The 22,176-nt window shown below is 39.5% G+C and overlaps 1 protein-coding gene across 10 annotated transcripts in view; it reads left to right on the top strand.

The window, feature by feature from the left end:
* PTPRT (protein tyrosine phosphatase receptor type T) overlaps window positions 1-22,176 on the top strand; it is a 944,743-nt gene that overhangs the window by 605,592 nt on the left and 316,975 nt on the right. For all 10 annotated transcript variants that reach the window (XR_012500633.1, XR_012500634.1, XR_012500631.1 and 7 more), the window contains exon 8: window positions 296-592. Coding sequence is in view for 5 of the 10 variants with exons in the window: in XM_074347294.1 (XP_074203395.1) it covers window positions 296-592 (297 nt within the window). In the remaining 5 variants the exon portion in view is untranslated. The remainder of the gene's footprint in view (window positions 1-295; window positions 593-22,176) is intronic.

The following is a 22,176-nucleotide window of genomic DNA, read 5'->3' as shown; positions in this document are numbered from 1 at the left end:
GAACCTTGAAAAACTGATAATTTGGCATTTTTTTAATGGTTAACATTTATTTGTAGCAAGTAATGCAGGGTTCCCCTTTATATAGTTATGCTTGGTTTTAGATGCCTGTGTTTAAATAAGAAGGAGTCTGATTTACAGAACAATGTCGAGTTATACTGTGCATGGTGACATTGAGAGGGCAGGGGATGCACGACTGAGATACACGTGAAGAGCTCTCATCCCGTTGAGCAGAACACCCCGCCCGCCTTCCTGACAGTCTCCTCAGAGCCCCATGTCTCGTGTGTGTGTCTTGCAGACCCAGTGCACGGCCCGCAGAATGTGGAAATCGTGGACATCCGAGCCCGGCAGCTGACCCTGCAGTGGGAGCCCTTTGGCTACGCAGTGACCCGCTGTCACAGCTACAACCTCACGGTGCAGTACCAGTACGTGTTCAACCAGCAGCAGTACGAGGCCGAGGAGGTCATTCAGACCTCCTCCCACTACACCCTGCGGGGCCTGCGGCCCTTCATGACCATCCGGCTGCGGCTGCTGCTGTCCAACCCCGAGGGCCGGATGGAGAGCGAGGAGCTGGTGGTGCAGACAGAGGAGGACGGTGAGTGAGGCGGGGAAGCTGCTCCCTTGGGAATGGGGAATGTTGGACCTGCTTGGGGGCCACGCCTGTTGGTTATGAGGTTTTATTTTTCCTGCATCTTCCATATCCTCCTCGGTACACCTGCATCTTTTCTAAGATCTTCCATAAAGCACCACGCAGACTGTGCAGTGCACAACTCCAGGGGGCGCTGTCCCCCTAGACAGTGGCAACTCTGCCACAGACACAGGCTCTTGTATACCCACATCCCTCTCCTCACTTTATACACATGCTGTGCCCAACGTTTAACCATATCGATGCCTCCCAAAAGAGAAGATGTGTATTGATCATATTGTTTAAGTGTGTTGAGTTTGGGAGTCAGACAGCTCTGGATTCTGTAAGAATTAGAATCAGAAAACACACACAAAGAGCTTAGCACACGCACTGAATTCACCCAGACCTGACTATTCACCCTGATATCCTACCAGCATCTCAAAAAAATACCCCCAAATGAACTCATCTCCTCTTCTATTCTGCCATCTCTCCCTGTGTTCCTCATCTCAGTGAACTGCACCTGCTAAGTCAAGATAAAGACCTGAAGTCAGTCTGGGTGCCTTCATTTCTCCCACCCCCAGCCCCCACCTCCACTCCCACAAGATTCTGATGAGTTTGCTTCCAACATGCCTCTTAAATCAAGACTCCGGGAATGGAGAACCATGTGCACTTCCTAGAACATTTCACGTTTTCCACCCTTATGTCCTTGCCCAGGCCCTTGTGTTTCTCCTTGGATGACCTCTCCCTCTACATCTGTGGGACAGACTCTATTAATAACTTTCCAAGTCTTTGCTCAAATGCTGCTTCCTCCAGGAAGCTTTCCCTGAGTGTCCTAAGCCAATTTGGGTGTTCCTTCTCAGGTTCCCTCAGCAGTTACCCTATTTATGGGAGGACAAAACTTGCTGGATCTGGGACTTATCTAAGAAACACTTCTCTATGGCCGTGTTTCGTTTTTTCCTCCATGCAGACTGCTTCTGGCTTTGTGGTGTCTTTAGTTAGTTCCCTGGAGTCAGACTCTGAGATGTGGGTTGATGTGCAAATGATTGATGAAGAAGTTTTCCCAGGGGGGACTGGGAAGGGAGTGGGGAAGCAGGACTGGGAAGAGGAGGAAGCCCAGGGACAACTTGAGGCCAAATCCTGCAAAGGGGGGCTGTGATCCGGGCCTGCAGGAGGACTCCGTAGGGCAGCTTATGTATCAGTCTCATTCCGAATCTGGGAAGGGAGCGCCCAGCCAATGGTTAGGCCTGAAATGGGAAGGGAGGGTTGGGAAGTACATCCTCAGGAGCTTTTTGCTCTCTGCACATGCGGACAAAAAGTCGAAGGGCACAAAATGGTATAAAAGTGATCAGAAGGGGCCTGGGCAGAGCTCTGTCCTTGTCAGCACGTGAGGCAAATCCTCACACTTGACTCAGCGCCGAGGCCCTACTGTGGCAGTCCTGCCTAGTGCTCTTGTTTCACATAAGCAAGTCCTTGGATGGGGTCCAGACCAACATCCTCAGCTGCAAAGTCCCGTAAGGATATAGAAGATAGAGTTCCAGCCTCTTCTCACCTTGTCCCCTAATTCTCATTCCCGCCCTGTCCCATCTTAGAACTGGAAGTTTGACAGAGTCTGGCTTCATGACAAGCCCTTCCCGATCCCCTATAAATTCAGCCTCGCGGCCACTCTCTTTGCAGCCCCTGCAGGCCATGCTTCTAGGTAGCAGCAGCCGCAGTGGGGACTCAGCCTCTGGCATCCTGTCCCGCATCTTCCTGTCTGGCTGTGGAGCTCAGTCTTCTGTGGGTACAGCTCTCCCCTAGATCACCTTCTCCAGAAGATCTGAGGGCTCTGCTTTTTATAAACCCGTTCCCATCTGGCCTCCAACGCAGGAGGTCAAGCAGCTCACGTTGGCGTCCTTCTGCAGCCCAGGAGATGCAGCCCTGGATTTGGCTTCTGATGAAGGTGCCAGAGCTCTCCCTAGGTCTGGCTCCTTTGTTTCAGAAATGTGCAGCCCCATCCTCCAGCAGGTTAAAATAATGCACTATCTGAGAAGGCAGCCTCTGGGGCCAGATACGCCTGGGGCAAGTTGCTTAACCTCTCAATGCCTCCGTTCCTCCTCTGTAAAGTGGAGATGGTAATAGTACCTACGTTATAGGTTGTTACGCTCATTTAAAGTGTGGCAGATAGAAACATCGGAATAACGCCCCTCAGGTGGTACATTTCATTAAATGTAGCTACTACATGTGCACTGAATCCAGAAAAAAAAAAAATTCTTAACAAAGTGTCCTCTAGCACAATTAACCCAGAAGCCACCCACCCATCTCTTGAGGGCTGTAGACATCGCTCCAACTATGTCATATCCACCAAAATATGACATAGACTTTCAGGGAGTGGTGGCATGGTCAGTGCCTCCTCTGAGAAGTAGGGTTGGGGCAGAAAGAGTGGTTTAGTGACGAATGTTCATGGGGAAGGGAACCTGGTTCTTAGACAAGGAGGAGCCGTTGTTGAGAACCAGCATGAATATTCAGGATGCAGAAGATGAGCAAGAGGGTTTGGCCCGGGGACAGCTCAGGGCATTTTTTGTCAAGATTTTCTGCCCTCTTTGGGCTTCTTTTTGTGAATTACTTACATCTGCAGCAGCAAATCCCAAGTCCCATTTTTAAGGCATGTCTCAACGTCTCGCTTTCTCCTTCTCGTCACCAAAAATAAAAATAAAAAATCACAACGCCTCTATCAAAACAAACTGAGAGCAGAAATGCTTTGAAATTAAATTTTACTGAAACACCATTAATAAAACATCAATTTCTGCTCTACTGAGATGTGCGGACGTTATCATATTGAAAACAACAACCTACAAGACACCAGGCCTCGGTCTTGTAGCTCTCCTGAGGCCCCGCCTCCGGAACCACCGGGCTGCAGGAAGGTCTCGGAGGAGCACAGCCCCCTCTGCATGGCGGGGTTGGGTTCCATTTCTCCTGCAGAGGGGAGAGGCACCATCTCTGTTTGCTGGGAACTCATTCACCTCAAGGTCAAGCTGGGGATGGAGCTCAGCTCTGGTCCATTAACTGAAACCCCCTTCGGGGAACCAAGGAGCAGCCTTGCAGATTGAGCTGACTGGACTCATGCTGCTTTCGTCTGTGCTACAAAATTGTCTCCTGGGGACTGTGCAGAATTTGTATTTTAATGGCCCCCATGCCTTTGAGGGCCTGTGAAGTAATCCAACACTGGTGAGAGAAGCTCATGGCCACTGAGGCCCCGTTGCTTCATCTGGGAGGCAGTTGTGAATAAGAGACTAAATAGGTTCTTGATTTTTTTTTTCCCCTTTTCTTCACAAATGTCTCATTTGACAACACGACTCACTTACTGGGTGGTTACTTCTCTGCCTTCAACCAGACCACAGCCTGGATTGTGAAATGGAATCCATGAGGTCTTGAAAGACGAAGACAAAGCTGATGAAAGTCTCGTTTTAGCTACTGCTGAGTACCCTCTGTGCCAGGCACTGATAGGCGTGTTATATACAAGGACTCATACCCAAGACTTGACTTTGCACTGTTTCAAAACTGTAGAGAAATTGAAAGAATTGTACAAAGACGACCTATAAACCCTTCACCTAGATTCAGCGTTTATGAACACCTTGCTATCTAGTTTACATATATATATACACACACACACATACATATATATATATATACATACATACATACACACTACATGTGTATGACGTATTTGATATGGAAAAATCATGTATAAACATAATATTTTTAACCATTTGAAAGTGAGAGGCAGAAATGATGACACCTGACCCCTAAATTCTTTAGCGCACATGACGTGACCTCAGAATAAGGACATTCTTCTCCATAACCACAACACCAAAGGACAGCTAAGGTATTTAGCATTAATTTTAAAATAATCAAAGAGACAGTCCACATGCACATCTCCAGTAATGTTAAACCTGACTTTGTGTGGCCAACCAGAATACCAGATATGTTTGGCAAAAATGGTATGTGGGTTGGTGATGTGTATTTCTCACTGTATCATGTCAAGAGGTGCATAATGTCAGGGAGCCCCTCTACTGGTGATGCTGCATTTGGCCCCTTAGATAAACTGGGGACCACCCAGTCCCTCCACTGTAAATGCAGCCCCTTTTCTCTTTGTAAGTTACCTAACCTGTGCAGTGATACTTTGAGGTCCTTGAGTATCCTGTTCCCCAAGAACTTTTGACCTAATGGTTTTCGTGCTTCTTGATAATCCTCACCTGAGTCAGTTATTACACTGATATTTACAAAAGGATGCTTTTTACATCCAGCATTCCCCCTACACATATTAATTCACATTCATTTTTATAAAAGAGCTTTTCTCTCCTCATCCTTCCTCCTCATTTTTAGTATCCCTGTTGACTCATAGGTCATTTTTTGACTCAATATATTAAAATCTATTACGGTGATTATTCTTGTTAAGGCTCAAATTGTCTCATATATGGCTAGTGGGTGTCCCTTCAAGCCGGCTCTTCCTTGCTTGTGGCACAACAAAATATTCTAGGCTGTCCTGGTACTGTCTCTGCCCCAGACCCGAAGTCAACTACTTTTGTAAGGATTTCTGGTTGTCTTCTGTGGAGAGTGGCTCTTTGGCACTAAGAGATACATCTTAGGTGTGTTCAGTGGGGTATGAGTGCCTCTAGGCTCTTCCAGAAAATAGAGCTGTGGAATATGCTTTATCTCTTTTAAGTCACGAGCTCACACTAATTCAAGCCAACACCTCAGGATTCTTCTGCACTTTCCCTCAGTCTCCTTCCTCTCACAGTAAGAAATCCTGTTCCCAGCATCCACATATTTTTCCATTTGCTCCACACTGTAATACACATGGAGTAGTTTCAGAATTACAAAACCAATCCCCCTAACAAACAAGAAAGCTACTAAATCAGGTTAAAGATTTTCTTTTTAAGTTTTTCTCTCCTCGGTAGTCAAAATAGCACGTCCAAAGATTCATTCTTTTTTCTCTGCATGGTTATATTATCAATTTGATACCCAATTAGGTTCATTTATTTCAATTTTAAGGTTTGCCTTCCCCCCATCCTTTTTTATTTAATATCATTGTTTTTAACATCAAAACAGTTGCATAGTTCAGAAGTCAAAACTAAATAAAAATGTACACTCAAAGAAGTATTGCCACCACTCTCTTTCACGCTGTTCCTATCACACCTGAAAGGCAACCATTTACTTTTATTTTAGATATATTTTTCCTATAGCTCATTTGTAAAAATGTAAAAATGGTTTTTCTTTTTCTTATTTTTATTATCAAAGATAACATAATAGGTATACTCTGCATCTTGTGTTTTTGTTTACTTAATGTATCCTGGAAAAGCAGTCAAGAAGCAATGGTTCATGGGTATTTAGTTGCTTCCATGTCTTGGCCATTGTAAATAGTGCTGCTATGAACATTGAAGTGCATGTGCCTTTTCGAGTTAGAGTTTTCTCTGGATATATGCCCAGGAATGGGATTGCTGGATCTTATGGGGGTTTTTTAATTCTATTTTTTTCTATTTTTATTTTTTTAAGGAATCTGCATACTGTCCTCCATAGTGGCTGCACCAATTTACATTCCTACCAACACTGTAGGAAGGTTCCCTTTTCTCCGCACTGTCTCCAGCGTTTATTATTTGTAGACTTTTTGATGATGGCCATTCTGGTCAGTGTGAGGTGATACCTCATTGTGGTTTTGATTTATATTTCTCCAGTAATTAGCAACGTTGAATACCTTTGCATGTGCTTGTTTGACACTTGTACGTCTTTGGAGAAACATCTATTTAGATCTTCTCCCCATTTTTTGATTGGGTTGTTTTTTTTTTTTTTTTTTTTGATACTGGGTTGTATCAGCTGTTTATGTATTTTGGAAATTAATCCCTTGTTGGTCATGTCATTTGCAAATATTTTTCTCCTGTTCTGTGGGTTATATTTTTGTTTTGTTTATGGTTTCCTGTGCTGTGAAAAAGCTTTTAAGTTTAATTAGGTCCCATTTGCTTATTTTTGCTTTTGTTTCCATTACTCTAGGAGATGGATCAAAAAAATTATTGCTTCGATTTGTGTCAAAGGGTGACCTGCCTATGTTTTTCTCTAGGACTTTTATAGTATCTAGTCTTACATTTAGGTCTTTAATCCATTTTGAATTTATTTTTGTATGTGGTATTAGGGAATGTTCTAATTTCATTCTTTTACATGTAGCTGTCCAGTTTTCCCAGCACCTCTTATTGAACAGACTGTCTTTTCTCCATTATATAATCTTACTTCCTTTGTCATAGATTAATTGACTGTAAGTGCATGGGTTTATTTCTGGACTTTCTATCCTGTTGCATTGATCTATGTGTCTGTTTTTTTTTTTTTAACAATACCATGCTGTTTTGATTACTGAAGCTTTGAAGTATAGTCTGAAGCCAGGGATTGTGATTCCTCCAGTTCCATTCTTCTTTCTCAAGATTGTTTTGGCTTTGCGGGGTCTTTTGTGTTTTCATACTAATTTAACAATTTTTTTTCCATTTCTGTGAAAAATGCCAATTGTAATTTGATAGGGATTGCATTGAATCTGTTTATTGCCTTGGGTAGTATGGCCATTTTAACAATACTGTTTCTTTCAATCCAAGAACAAGGCATATCTTTCCATCTGTCTGTGTTGTCTTCAATTTCTTTCATCAGAGTCTTACAGTTTTCAGATTACAGGTCTTTTGCATCCTTGGGTAGGTTAGTCCTAGGTATTTTTTTCTTTTTGATGCGATGGTAAATGGGATTGTTTTCTTAATTTCTCTTTCTGATATTTCATTGTTAGTATGTAGAAATGCAACAGATTTCTGTGTATTAATTTTGTATCCTACAACTTTATTGGATTCATTGATGAGCTCTAGTAGTTTTCTGGTGGCATTTTTAGGATTTTCTATGTACAGTATCATGTCATCTGCAAACAGTGGCAGTTTTACTTCTTTCTTTCCAGTTTAGATTCCTTTTATTTCCTTTTCTTTTCTGATTGCTGTAGCTAGGACTCCCAAAGCTGTGTTGAATAAAACTGGTGAGAGTGGACATCCTTGTCTTGTTGCTGATCTTTGAGGAAATGCTTTCAGCTTTTCACCATTGAGTATGATGTATGTTAACTGTGGGTTTGTCATATATGGTCTTTATTATGTTGAGGTATGTTCCCTCTGTGCCCACTTTTTGGAGAGTTTTTATCATTAATGGATGTTGAATCTTATCAAAAGCTTTTTCTGCACCTATTGAGATGATCGTATGGTTTTTATTCTTCAGTTTGTTAATGTGGTGTACCACATTGACTGATTTGTGGATATTGAAAAACCTTTGCATCCCTGGGATAAATCCCATGTGATCATGGTATATCATTCTTTAATACATTGTTGGATTTGGTTTGCTGGTATTTTGTTAAGGATTTTTGCACCTGTGTTCCTCAGTGATATTGACCTGTAATTTTCTTTTTGTGATACCTTTGTCTCATTTTGGTATCAGAGTGATGGCGGCCTCAGAATGAGTTTGGATGTATTTTCATGGGAAACTTCTAAAAGTGGGACTGCTGGTGTCCGCAGGTACATGCATGTGCAGTTTCATTAGAAGATGACAGATACTCCTCCATAAAATTTGTATCACTTTACGTTTGTAGATTCATTTAATCTTAAAGCCAAATGTGGAAAAACAAACAGCATTATCTTCCTTATTTTACAATGAGGAATTTGGACTCCCATATAACTTATAATTGTATAAAAAATTTAATTGAATTATAATTCATAATACAGTATACAGTATATTAATATAATTGATACATCATATGCTTAATCACAGAAAATACCAATATTATTTCATTCAATATAATACATGCACTTTCACCGTAGAGAGGACAGACATAGTTCAGGAATGAGTGCCTCTATTTTATGTGCATTTTTGACAAGATTAATTATCTGGTTTCTCAGGTCGCAGGAGGCTGGAAGGAGGCTGCATGTTGCTAGGGATAGGTGCTCGTATGGTAACAAGATGTAGCACATAAAATCTGGAAAAGAAGAAAGTGAGAAGGAAAATAGAAAGGGCAGCGACAGCAAGGCAGTAAGTAATGCGATCCAGAGTCATTCAGGGGAAGGGTGAAAAGCCATACATGTCCTGGTAAGTCCTGAGCCATCGTTTAATTGGAGCTTGGTACATTTCTGATGTTTACAGAGATGACCTTGCTCTATTATAAAAGGTAAAGAGAAATGCAATTACAGTCTTTGAATGCCCGCTGTGAGCTAGACGTTGTGCTGATATTCTTCATTCATGCAGTCATTTGCCAAACACTGTGATGGAGATGCTCCTGATACAGTTGTGTGGAAGAGAAATTGAGGCTCAGGGAGTTTAAGGAACCTGTAAGGCTACCAAGTAACAAATGGCAGAGCCAGTAAATAGATCCGAAATTTTATCTGTGCTTTTTCGCCCTAACTCCATGTGAGATAACTCTACGTCAGACCCCAAGTAACCCCATTGTATCTTCAATACTATTCCTGACCAATATCTCCCTAACACTCTCTCCGTTTTATTTTTTTCTATAGTACTTGTCATTATCTGAAATACTTTGTGTGTGTGTGTGTGTGTGTCTGTGCGTGTGTGTGCTGTTGTCTGCCTGGCACACGGTAGATGCTCATTAACTCTTCGTTGAATATCTAACATCAAAGCCCGGGCCTCTTTCATGATGTGACCAGGTCCTGCACACTGCTTAAGAAAGTGAAGAAATGTATAATGTATTTTATTTATATTCAAAACCAGCTCATACTGGCTTGATAGAGCTAATCGGTAGCCTCTCTTGCAGCCTCTGAGTCCACTGATATCACATTCATTGCTTAAAATCAACCATGGTGAAGATATTTATACCATGGAAATCAGCAAATACATTGAGATTTTGTTTTGTTTTCCTGGAGAGCTGGTTGTGAAACGTTTACTAATACACCACTATATAGTTCCATTAGAAAGATACATTTCACATCTTAAGATATAAAAATATATCCAGGAAAAAATTGCCTTTCCTCCAGCAAGACTGGAAAATACGAAGTAGATTGAAATTGTCTAAATCTGTCTTCTTTCTATAAGACTCACAAACTCTGGTGTCCTCTGAACCGTTTTCAAACAACTTCGATTTTTCTTAAGTTAGTTCTGATCTTCTATAATGAACAACAACCAACGAACCAAAGAATATGGCGTCTGGAGTGGAGATCCCCCAAAATAAAGGAAGACCTGGGCAAGATGATAAGAAGGGAAACTTCTGTTGACTGTGCAGGGCTCTGTGCTTTTATATAAACTGCCTTGTTACTTCTCACAACTCCCCTCAAAGTTCACCATCATTAGCCCCACTTTTCAGATATGAAACTGGAGGGGAAGAAAGAAGAGGAAAGGATAAAATAGGAGAGAAGAAAACTTCCCTTGATAACACTCTGTCCTCCTTTATGTTGAAATGAAAATTTCCCTTAAATTACCATCTGAGTTTTAGACACAAGAAAACATCTGGTTTAATTACAGTGAATTTACATGAACCTACTGACAAGAAGCACAGTTAAAATTAGCAATTTTAGTATGCTTTTTTTTTTTAGAGAGAATGAAATTATAAAGTAATTAACCTTTGTTGTAGAACTCTGTCAAAAGGATGGAAAGTTCCATGCTGTTAGATAGAAAAAGAAATGGAATTATGGAAGGAGAATATGTGGATTCATTATAAAGAATTACAAAGGAAAAAGAAGGGTAAATTGACTTAAGATCAGACAAAACAGGAATCTTTCCCTCAAGAAGACTTTTTACAATGAGAGAGAGGGGACAAAAAAGACCCAGATGAATCAAAACAAAGTCCAGTCAGTCCTTTGTATCCATGGATTCCATATCTGTGGATTCAGTCAACTGCAGATCAATTTTGAAATCATTGTGCATTTGGTTAAGTCCTCCCACAAAGAACCCCCGGATCTGGAGGGCCAACTGTTCTGTGCTGTTTTATGTAAGGAACTTGAGCATCAGTGGATTTTGTTGCTTTGTTATCCTGGATCCAGTCCCTGTGGATACCAAGGGTCGACTGTAAACCTCCTTCACTGAAAGGGACCTGTGGAGCAGTGGTGTGATGTGGTAGAAAGAGCCTTGGCCTGGGGCTGTGTCCTGACTTTGCCTTGAACAGATGGTATGACTGCCTTTCAGCCTTTCTAAACCCACATATCTACCAGGTAATGGAAGAAAAGAGTAATTTAGAAGATGCTTTGAATTTAGAAGGATCTGGCTATATCTGGGCTCCATTCACTACTTTTTAATGCAACTTTGGTTAAATTAGTTGCATTCTGTATACCTTAGTGCCCCATCTGTAAAATGGGGATGACAATCCCAGCAGTTTCTGTATGATGCACTAGATGGAGGTCTATAGGTAAAGCACTTAATTTACTCTCTGCCAAGGGCTATACTAAGTGATGTGTGGCCAATAGCAGCCGTGGGCGACTGCTTTTTAGTCAAGGGTATATGACTAAGAAAAACCAAACCAGGGACCTATGCAAGATTTCTGTTAATTCTGTGCGCAATGGACCATCATAAAATTACCTATAATACCTCTGTAATCTTGATTTCAAACATCTCACTCTGACCCAGATTATTTACGAAACAAGCAGCTGGTTGCATTTGACAGTGGCAGTAGTTTGTTGACCCTTGATCCACACTTATTCCTCTAATTATTTCCTCCAAACTTTAGGCTTTAAAATCTATCCATATGCTAATGATTTCCCCAATTGATCTCTTCAGACCAGACCTCTCCCCTGCCCTCCAGAGTCATTTATCCAACTGCCTGTTAAACCTATTTCCTGGATTGCTAATCGGCCTCTGGAATTAAACACGTCCAGAGCTGACCTTCTGATCATCCTTCAATCGACCACCAAACTCATTCTTCCCACAGTCTTTCCATCTCAATTAATGGCAACTCCATTTTATTAATGGCTCAAGTCAAAAACCTTGATTCCTCCCTATCATCACATCCAAAGCTTCAGACTGAAAACTCCAGGGAACACCTTTCACCCTGTATTTTCCAAGATTGGCGCCCCCTTACTTTGTGCGAATCAGCAGCGCTGCTGACTCCCCATATCCCATCCATCAGAACATTCTCTTGGCTCATCCTTCAATATATAGCAAGACCTTGATTGTTTCTTACAGCCTCTGCTGCTAGCTCTCTGGTGCAGGCACTGTGATCTCCAACCTGGATTGTTACAGTAGGCTCCAAAATGAGACAAATCACAGCATCACCTCTCTGCGCATAACCTTCCAGTAGTTTCTCATGTCACTGAGATTAAAAGCCCAGGTCCTTAGGATGGCTCACAAGGCCCCATGTAACCAGAACTGCCACTTCTGGTCGCCTCTCTGACCTCATCTTCTTCTGCCCCTGCCTTACTACCAACATCCAGTCACTCTTCTCAAATGTGCCAGGTGTGTCCCTGCCTCAGGACATTTGCACCTGCCATTCCTTCTGAATAAAATAATCTTCCCACACACACACAAAAAAAAAACAGGGCTGGTTTCTTCACCTCCTTCAAGTCTTTGCTCAAGTGTCACCTTTCACAAAGATCTTCCTCGACTTTTCTATTAAAAACTGGAATTTTCTAACACCACATTCCTTGTCCCTCTTCCCTGCTCTGTGTGTCTCCTTAGCATTTATCATTTGATATACTGCCAGTTTCACTCTGCATTGAATTATCTGTCTTCTCCCGCTAGAATATGCATCAAGGAGACAGTGATAAATTTTCTTCATTTTTTTTTTCACTCTTACTTACAAGCACTTAGAACAGTAGATAGTAGACATGTGATAAATACATTATTGAATGAATGAATCATGACTCTTCCAAGATAAAATAGATTTTTAAATAATTTACCATAGAAATCAGAAGAACATTTTAGAAAGCTGTTAAGTATACTCAGTAAGCTATGAGGAGATACGGTTTCTGTGATTAGCAATATGGTCACCATTCAGAAACTGTAGATTAAAGGTAAGGACACCAAGGGAAGTAGTAACAATTCTGATTCTGCAGAAGAATCAAGTTGGTGATCTCCAGGCTACACTAGAGCAGTCCTGAGAGAATGTCATGGGACCGGGGAGGAGTAAACACACAAAGGAATGACTTTGCACAAGACACTTTGCTAAGCACTTACCATGCATTCATGTATTGAATCCCCTCAACAGCTATGAAGGAGGTACTATTTTAGTTCCCATTTTAAAGTAAGGAAACTGAGTCACAGAGAGGTTAAGCAACTTGCCCCAAGTTGTGCAACAAGTAAGTGGTGAGAATGGGACACAGACCCAGGCAGTCTGGTTCATGCCGTGACCTTGGTCATTCTGCAGTACTGCCTTACAGGTCTGTGTGATGAAAATGAGAGTTCTGATTTGAGATGGTGATCTGATCATTCTTCTTAATCTACTTTCCCAAAGAAATAGAGAAATACACCTTTCAGCCTGCCCTGAGAACTGTAAGAGGATGCTGTACCCATGCCAAAGGAATTAATACAAAGCAGTTTTGGGGAAGGAGGACCTAAACGGAGAAAAAAAATGAGTGATCTGTGATTTCATTGAAAGAACTGCTCCCCCCACCCAGTCCCTTGGGGTACGAGAAGAAGGGACTTCTAAGCCCAATTACATAAATACCCTCAAAGTCTGCCCAGGGCTGAAGGCAAGGGTGGGCTATGGAGCTGGTGGGCAGGAGTTGGGGGTCACTGGTAACCCAGTCTTGCAGCTATACTCTCAGAGAATGGAAGGAGGAGCACTTCTCTCTTCATTTTAGGACACTGGTTTATCCTTGATATCAAAACTAAACAAGCTTATTATGAGAAAAAGGACAATTAGATGCAAATACTCCAAACAAAATATTAACAAACTATATACAATAAGGAAAAAAATAGTTTATTTTAGGAAATTAATATTGGTTCAACATTAACAAAACCATTAATGCAATTCACTACATTAGCAAAGTAAGAGAGAGACAAAAACATATCACTCCAGTAGACACAGAAAAAGCTTCAGTAAAGCTCAGCATGATTTAAAAAGAAAATATCCTTGTATACAAGGAATAAAAAAGACCTCCTTACCCTGGTAAAGGGTAACTATAAGAAACCTACAAACACCATTCTCAAGGATGAAATAATAAATTCATTTCCTTTGAAGTTGGAAAGCATACCGATGCTTATTATCTCCATTAAATATTGTGTTGATGGCTCTGGGTGAAGACAAGAAAATTAACAAAGAGTTAAAAGATTGGAAAAGAACAAAACTATGATTAACTGTAGACTGTATAGTTACTTATATAGATAATCCAAAGAAATTTACACACAAATTATTAGAATAAATAAGAGAATATAGCATGTTTGACAGTCAACATTAAACAATCAATTGCATTTTTATTCACCTAACAAGTGCGTCATATTTTTTAAGATACTATTTACAATACCAATACAAATATTTGGTTTTTAGGAATAAACCTAACAAAAGGATTTCAAGGTGTACACTATGTGTAAATGTATAAAGCACTGAAGGGCATTAAAGAAGATCTAAGTAAGAAGTATACCATGTTTATGATTATGGATAGGGAAATTCTCATAAAGACATAAATGATCTCCCAACTGACCTATAATTCATTGCAAGTCCAACACAAAAATCAGACATTTTTTGGGGAAAATTTACAAGCTAGTCCTAAAATGTACATGCAAGGAGAAGAGGTGAAAATAGTAAGATAGTCCTGAAAATGAAATACGAAGTTGCAGGCCTTGCTCTACCAGAAATCAAAACTTAATCAATCTTTGTTAATTAAGAAGATATGATATTATTACTAATTCAAAAAGATACTTGCACTTCAGTGTTCACAGCAGCATTATTTACAGTTGCCAAGATGCGGAAGCAACCTAGGTGTCCACCAACAGATAAACAGATAAAGAAGATGTGGCATATATCTACAATGGAATACTACTCAGTCATAAAAAAGAATGAAAATTTTCCATTTACAGCAACCTGGATGGACTTGAAGGGCATTATGCTAAGCAAAACAAGTCAGAGAAAGACAAATAGTATATGATATCCCTTGTATGTGGAATTCAAATATACAACAAACTAGTGAATAAAACACAAAAGAAGCAGACTCACAGATATAGAGAACAAACTAGTGGTTACCAGTGGGGAGGGAGAAGAGGAAAGGAGCACTATAAGAGTAGAAGGGAAAAATGGGGGTTATTATGGGATTATATGAAATCATGTATGTGAAACTTTTGAAAATTGTAAAGTGCTATAGAATTTAAAGAATCTTTCATTAAAAAAAAAAAAAAAGACCTGGTACTGCTACAGGAATAGTCTAATACAACAATTGAGAAAAAGAGAGAACCTAGAAATAGACCCATAATATGTGGAAATATGATGGAAGGCAAAGGGAGCATATGGCAGATTGGTTAAGTAAATAAAAATTATTTTTCATTAAGTGGTGCTAGGATAGGGAGGAAGAATTGACATTGGAGACCTACCTCACGCTATACATGAAAACGGAATTGCAGGCAAGTTGAAGACATTTTATAAAAGACATGACTTTAAAACTGTCTGAAGAAAACTTAAGAAAATATTCTTATGACTTCAGGGTAGAGAAAGTGTTTCTTATATAAGAATCTTTTGTTTGGATTTACTGTTTTTGTTTTGGTTTATCTGATTCTGAAATATGGATTCCAATGCAAGTAGTTTATTTAGGAGACGGTCCACGACACACTGGTGGGTATAGAGAAGAGAATCAGGGAAGGGAAGGAAGCAAATGAAAGATGTGTTATCAAGAAAATTACGGTGTGAATCGCTGGGTTTTAGAACCATGCCACTCCACCTGTGATCTAGGGACCAGCACTGACTCATGAACTCTTTCTGGTCCATGAAAAGATAATTACAGAAAAAGAGAGTAAGTATTTTAAAAGGAGGAACTTGCATTTTCTGTGTTTTTAAATTTCACTTTTACTCTTTGATTTTATTTTCCTGTTAGTTCTTTTCTTAAATTTTATGATACTATCAGCCCACGGTGGGTTGAAAATAGTAGTAATAATAATAACAACAATGAGGATTTCAGTATTTGAGATAGATTGAGAAATGTTAATAGAACATATCTCAGAGTTAACCGAACCAAGCAGTGAGGAGACCAGGATATTCATACATCAATTTCCTGTCTTTCATTGCTTGATTGATGTTTTGGGGACATTAACTCTGGCATTTGTTGCTTGCCCTGTATGGAGACCACATTTGCTTCTACAGCCTTCAGGTAGAGTAGTAAGTGTTTTTCAAAAAGCGTCGGTATGTGAGCAGTAAGCACCTATGGCATCTGCTACTAAGTCTGTTTTTTCCTCAGCTTTGTTGAGGTATAATTGATAAATAAAATTGTATGTATTTAATATGTACAACATGATGATTTGATATGCATATGCATTGTGAAATGATTACCACCATCAAGTTACTAAACCTGTCTTTCTCCCATACAAAAATAAGGAAAAACTCTTAATAAAAATTTGAGTGCATTAAAATTAAGAACGGATCTTTATCCAAAGGTAACATACAGGGATAGGAAAGACAAAAACCAAGGGAAGATTTTTGTAACATAGCCAATAGAAAGATCAATAACAAAGATATATGAAGAACCTCTACAAATCAATAAAAAAAGACAGTAATGTCCAGCAAACATTGAGATGTTCAGCCTCTTTAGAAAATAGACAAAAGCAAATAAAATCTCAATGAACTATCATTTCACACTTACCACACTTAGAATATAAAAACCTGACAATACCAAGGGTTTGTAAGGATGCAGAGAAGTTGGAGCTTTCAGAACATTGCAGGAGGGTGTACAAATTGCTGCCACCGCTTTGGAAGACCATTCAGCATTACTCAGGAAAGCAGAAGACAGATATTGCCCTTAGTCTACCTGTCTGACCCCTAGGTATACCTTAGTGAAATCCTCTATATGTTCAACCAAATGCATAAGAATATTCATAGGAGCAATGTTCTATGGTAGCCCCATTGGGAAAGAGTCTTAATGTCCACCTATAGTAATAAGAAATATACAAAGTGAATAAGACTACATTCAAAAAATTTAGATGAATGAAATACAACTGTGTGCCTCAACATGGATGAATCTCAAAATGGTGTTGGGTGATAAATGTAAATCATACAATACAAACAGTCAACTTTATGTATATATAAAGAAAATCAGGGAAAACTAAATGGTACCTTGTTTTGGGATAGATGTATATATTTATAACTTTAAATAAAAGTAAAGAAAATGATTAACATAAAATTCAGGATAGTATGCATGTTTTTTTTTTTTGAATGGGGACAAGAGGAGTCAGCAGTGTCAGTCACGTGGGATGCTTCAATGAGAAGGTGATGTTTTATTCCTCGGAGTGGATAGTGGGTTCCTGTGTGTTCATTTCGTAATTATTTAAATATACGTTTATTAGATATAATTTTGTCTTACATGTTTTGTAAGAGAAACTTTTTAATATGATGCAAAAATAATATGAACAAAGGTAATAAAGTCTTAGGAATTCATTTTTTAAGAAGTGAAAAAACATTTTTAACTGGGGGACATAAAAAGAAACATTAATAAGTAAGGATTAATGTAATATTACTGGCAAGAGTATTCATTATAAAAAGGTGTCATTTGTCCCCCAAAGAAGTGAAACATGCAACCGAAATAAAAATTCTGAGAAAACATTTTTGAAGTTTTGTAAAATTATTTCAGTATTCTTCTGGAAGAATAAATGGGTAATGATAGTCCAGAAAACTTTACAGAAGAATGATGCTGTTTGAGAAGGACCTGTTCTATTGAGTACTAAACCATGTTTTATCAGCACGACAGAGAGATGCTGTTGGAATAGAAGCTACAACTCAATGAAATAGAGCAGAAAGTCAACAACATATGCTGGAATATAAAATAACTTAATGTGGTAATAAAATGGCAGTTTAAATCACTGGGGAAAGTTTTGACTGGTCAATTTATTGTCCTAAGAATATTGTAAAAAACTCTAGTTAGATTTCCACTTGGTACAATACATAAAATTGATCCCAGATGGATTAAAGTGTTGGGTTTAAAAAGAAAAAAAAGATGGGAATAAACCATAAGATAAAAAGAAGAAAATACAGATGACTATTCATCTGATCTGGGGTGAGAAAGAGAATTTGCTCTGAACTGGTATTGAAGGAGGTGTCCAGGCGGTGGTCCTAGTTTGATATTCCTGGTCACAGCCTGCATCAGAGAAATAATCGAATTCAGCAAGGTAGTAGGTTACAAGATTAACGTTCAAAAATCAGTTGCATTTCTTTACGCTAACGGTGAATCAACAGAAAAAGAAAGTAAAGAAACAATCCCCTTTAAAATAGCACCCAAAGTAATAAAATACCTAGGAGTAAATCTAACCAAGGAGGTGAAAGACTTATACACGGAAAACTAAAACACTGATGAAGGAAATTAAAGAAGACTTAAAAAAATGGAAAGATATCCCATGCTCCTGGATTGGAAGAATCAATATTGTTAACATGGTCATACTGCCCAAGGCAATCTACAGATTTAAATGCAATCCCTATCAAATTACCTAGGACATATTTCACAGAACTAGAACAAATCATAATAAAATTTATATGGAACCACAAAAGACCTAGAATTGCCAAAGCATTACTGAAGGAAAAGAAAGAGGCTGGAGGAATAACTCTCCCAGACTTCAGACAATGCTGTAGAGCTACAGTAATCAAGACAGCATGGTATTGGTACATAAACAGACATATGGACCAATGGAACAGAACAGAGAGCCCAGAAATGAACCCAGAAACTTTTGGTCAACTAATCTTCAACAAAGGAGACAAGAATATACAATGGAATAAAGACAGTCTCTTTACCAAATGGTGTTGGAAAAACTGGACAGCAGCATGTAAAACAATGAAGCTAGAACACTCCCTTATACCATACACAAAAATAAACTCAAAATGGATCAAAGACTTAAACATAAGACAAAATACAATAAACCTCCTAGAAGAAAATACAGGCAAAACATTATCTGACATACATCTCAAAAATGTTCTCCTAGAACAGTCTACCCAAGCAATAGGAATAAAAGCAAGAATAAACAAATGGGACCTAATGAAACTTACAAGCTTCTGCACAGCAAAGGAAACCATAAGTAAAACAAAACGACAACCTATGGAATGGGAGAAAATTTTTGTAAATGAAACGGACAAAGGCTTGATCTCCAGAATATATAAGCAGCTCACATGATTTAATAAGAAAAAAACAAACAACCCAATCCAAAAATGGGCAGAAGACCTAAACAAGCAATTCTCCAAGGAAGACATACAAATGATCAATAGGCACATGAAAAAATGCCCAATATCACTGTCAGCCGAGGGAGGCTGATGTGGGGTTCTAGGAGGTGAGCGGCCCAAACGAAAAAATGCACGAGGAGTTGCCATACTGCTGGACAGACTTCAGCCGGAGACACCATGGGGTTAACAGCACTTTATTGCCACAGCAGGAAGTGCGCGCCTGTGATGCACTTGTCCTGCTTTTATCTGTTTTCTGTCAGCACATGCGCAGTCTGAGTTTCTTTGTTCATTAGGCTTACAGAATATCTCTAGCACGTGCGTACTTCTATTTTCTGTGTTCTAAATCTTATATAATTGACGCATGCGTGGAGCAATTATTTACTGCATACTACAAACATGCTCTGTAACTGTGGCCTTGGGTCCCACAGCCTTACCTTATCTCAAGGCCAGCTCACAATCACTAATTATCAGAGAAATGCAAATCAAAACTACGATGAGGTATCACCTCACAGCAGAGAGACCCTTCTTAGTGAGCAGCACCAGCATCTCTCGATTCAGCTCATGTTTCTTCTCTTAAAGCTTCTTCAAATTCCTGAAGAAGCTCCTCCCCCAGGATACTTTCAGTAGATGGTTTCATTCTCTCTGCTTAAGAAAATAGACCATTAGGACATCTCACCTCCCTCTCTGAAGCGTCTGCACGTTTTTTTCCTCTTATCTCTCTTTCCCACTCTTCTGCCTCTTACATCAACTTTGGATTTTTTTTCTAGTTGCCTTTAATCATGCTATAACCTCTCCTGTCTTTGGGAGGGGTCACTGCTTTAGCTCCATGTCTCATCCCTGCTACTTCTTGCATTCCCCTCTGTTTCGCAGCCAAAATGTTTACTTGTCTCCACACAGTCCCTTACCTCCCACTTTTTTCACCCACTGAAGGTTGGCTTATGACACCAGTGTTCTCCCTCAGTTACACTTGCTTGGCTCACAAGTCACCTTGAAGGCACAACATTCAGTGGGCAAGTATAAGGTTGCATCTTACTCAACAGCCACATCTGTCCCATTAACCAATACCTTTTTGATCCTCCCTTGGCTGCTTCAAGGACAGCTCACCTTCCTGGTTTTCCATCAGCTCTCTGAACACGGCTTCCCAGTTTCTGAGTTTGTCTTTGTTGTTAAGATTGGAGTTCCTCTTGCCTTAGTCCCCGCCACGCTGCTTTTGTTCCCCTCTGCAGTCTTGCTATGAGATCTATTCCTTGCCCTTATTTCAGTTTCTAAACGTTGGCCTCCACCATCTCCTATGCCCAGCTGTTACTCAACATTGCCTCCTGGGTGTTCTATATACACCTGCAATGAATTATGACAAAACTCAGCTTGCCAGCTTCCTTTTCAAAACTAGTCATCGTCTAAGGCTCCCTTTCTAGAAACAACCCTCTGACCCACCCCATTTGTATAAAACAGAAGAGCCAGGGTCTTCCTTGACACATCTCTTCTCTCCATCACTGCTAAATTACTTGAGTTTAGCACACTCAAATCTACACAATCTTCATCTCTTCTGCACTGCCATCACCCTGGTCCAAGCTACCATCTTTCCTCCTCAGGATGGCTTTTCTCCTTCCACTCTTCCCCGCACAAAGCTGTTCACACTCAACACCCACCCTCTTCATGCTCGTCCTAGTGGCTTCTACTTATCCATTGACTCTCACTTTCCACTTAGTATCCTGACTTGCCAGACTACATTTTCTCTGCTGGTTATAATTCTTCCAACACCTCATGTCTTTATCTCCAAGTCCTGATAACAACTTAAATAAATAATTACACTCATAATTAATTTTTTAAATGTCTGTCTCCCTTTCCAGGATACAAGCTTTATCAAGGATTTGACTGTATCTTTCTTTGTCATTGGTGCATCCCTTGTGTCCATCACAATCCCTTGGTCGTATTAAATATTCAGTAAATATTTGTGGAAAGGATGAGTGGATAAGGAAAAGCCGTAAGAGATCTGAATATGTATAAGATTCCACATACTTAAAAGATTTAAGAAGCAAATGAAAACCTGACAAAAGTATCTGTAACCTATGCAAAAAAGCTTAAGTCCTTAAAAAGTAGATTATAATTATAAGACAGCGATGAACAGAAATGAACAGCCAGGCACGAAAATGAGCAGAGTGTAGAGAGCATGTTCATAAAAGAATCAGTGCAAATGGCCAATTAAACTGAAAAATAAATGTGCACTCTCCAGTATTCTAAGAAAGATACACATACATACACTTAATTTTTTTAAATAGTCATTGGTGGCACGGATTTAGAATTGGCATATCCTTCTCATCCTTCTCTCTGGAGAGCCCAGAATGGCGCACGCTTTCTGGAAGGCGATACGATAATATATGTCAAACGCCTTAAGGATAAAAGAGTTCATCTACTTTGGCCCAATAAATTAATTTCCACGAATTTATCTTACGGACGTCAGCGGATTCGCAAGTAAATACTTATTTATAAGAATGCTTATTTCCGTGTTACTTACAATCCTAAAGAATTCAAACCAACTTTAAGGCCCAATAAAGGATCGGGGACTGTAATGGGGCCTGTCTTGCTCTAAGCAGCCATTAAAATGCATGGCTCTGAAGAACATTTAAGGTTTTTTTTCAAACTGATTTGTTTAGCGATAAAAGAAGGACACAACACAACATGCACAGTAGCAGTTTAATTTTTAAAAATAACATATATATATATATATATTCATAGGCATAAAAATACTAGAAAAACATCTCCAGATACAGGGATTATGAGTGATTTTGTCCTGGTTTTTTTTTAAAAAACCTTTTTTGTAGGTTCTTAATATTCAACAAATTCTGTATATCATGTCCATAATGAGAAAAACTAAATATATTTTAATTTAACAATAGGGAACTGATTGCAACATATGGCTGTGGCTATATCTAGAGAGGCGAAGCACGGTGATTAAGAGTATATGCTCTGAAGCTCACAGACAGGTGTTCAGTTCCCTCTTTACAACTTAAGAGCCATATGACCTTGAACAAGGTATTTAATTCTCTTAGCCTCAGTTCCCTTATCAGCACGAAAGATAATGTATACTGGACAGAGCTGTTTTGTGGCTTAAATGAAATAATGTATGTAAAAAATCTGATCAAAGAGTAAGCGCTTAGTAAAAATACCTGCTTTTATAATGCCAAAATATAAACAGATTCAGTAATGATTCACATGAATTCATGATCCTCTAGAGGGT

This window comes from Camelus bactrianus, chromosome 19 (assembly GCF_048773025.1).
Source record: "Camelus bactrianus isolate YW-2024 breed Bactrian camel chromosome 19, ASM4877302v1, whole genome shotgun sequence".
Classification (NCBI taxonomy): Eukaryota; Metazoa; Chordata; class Mammalia; order Artiodactyla; family Camelidae; genus Camelus; species Camelus bactrianus.
Note: the sequence above shows the minus strand (reverse complement) of the source record. Positions and strands in the feature narration are given on the sequence as shown.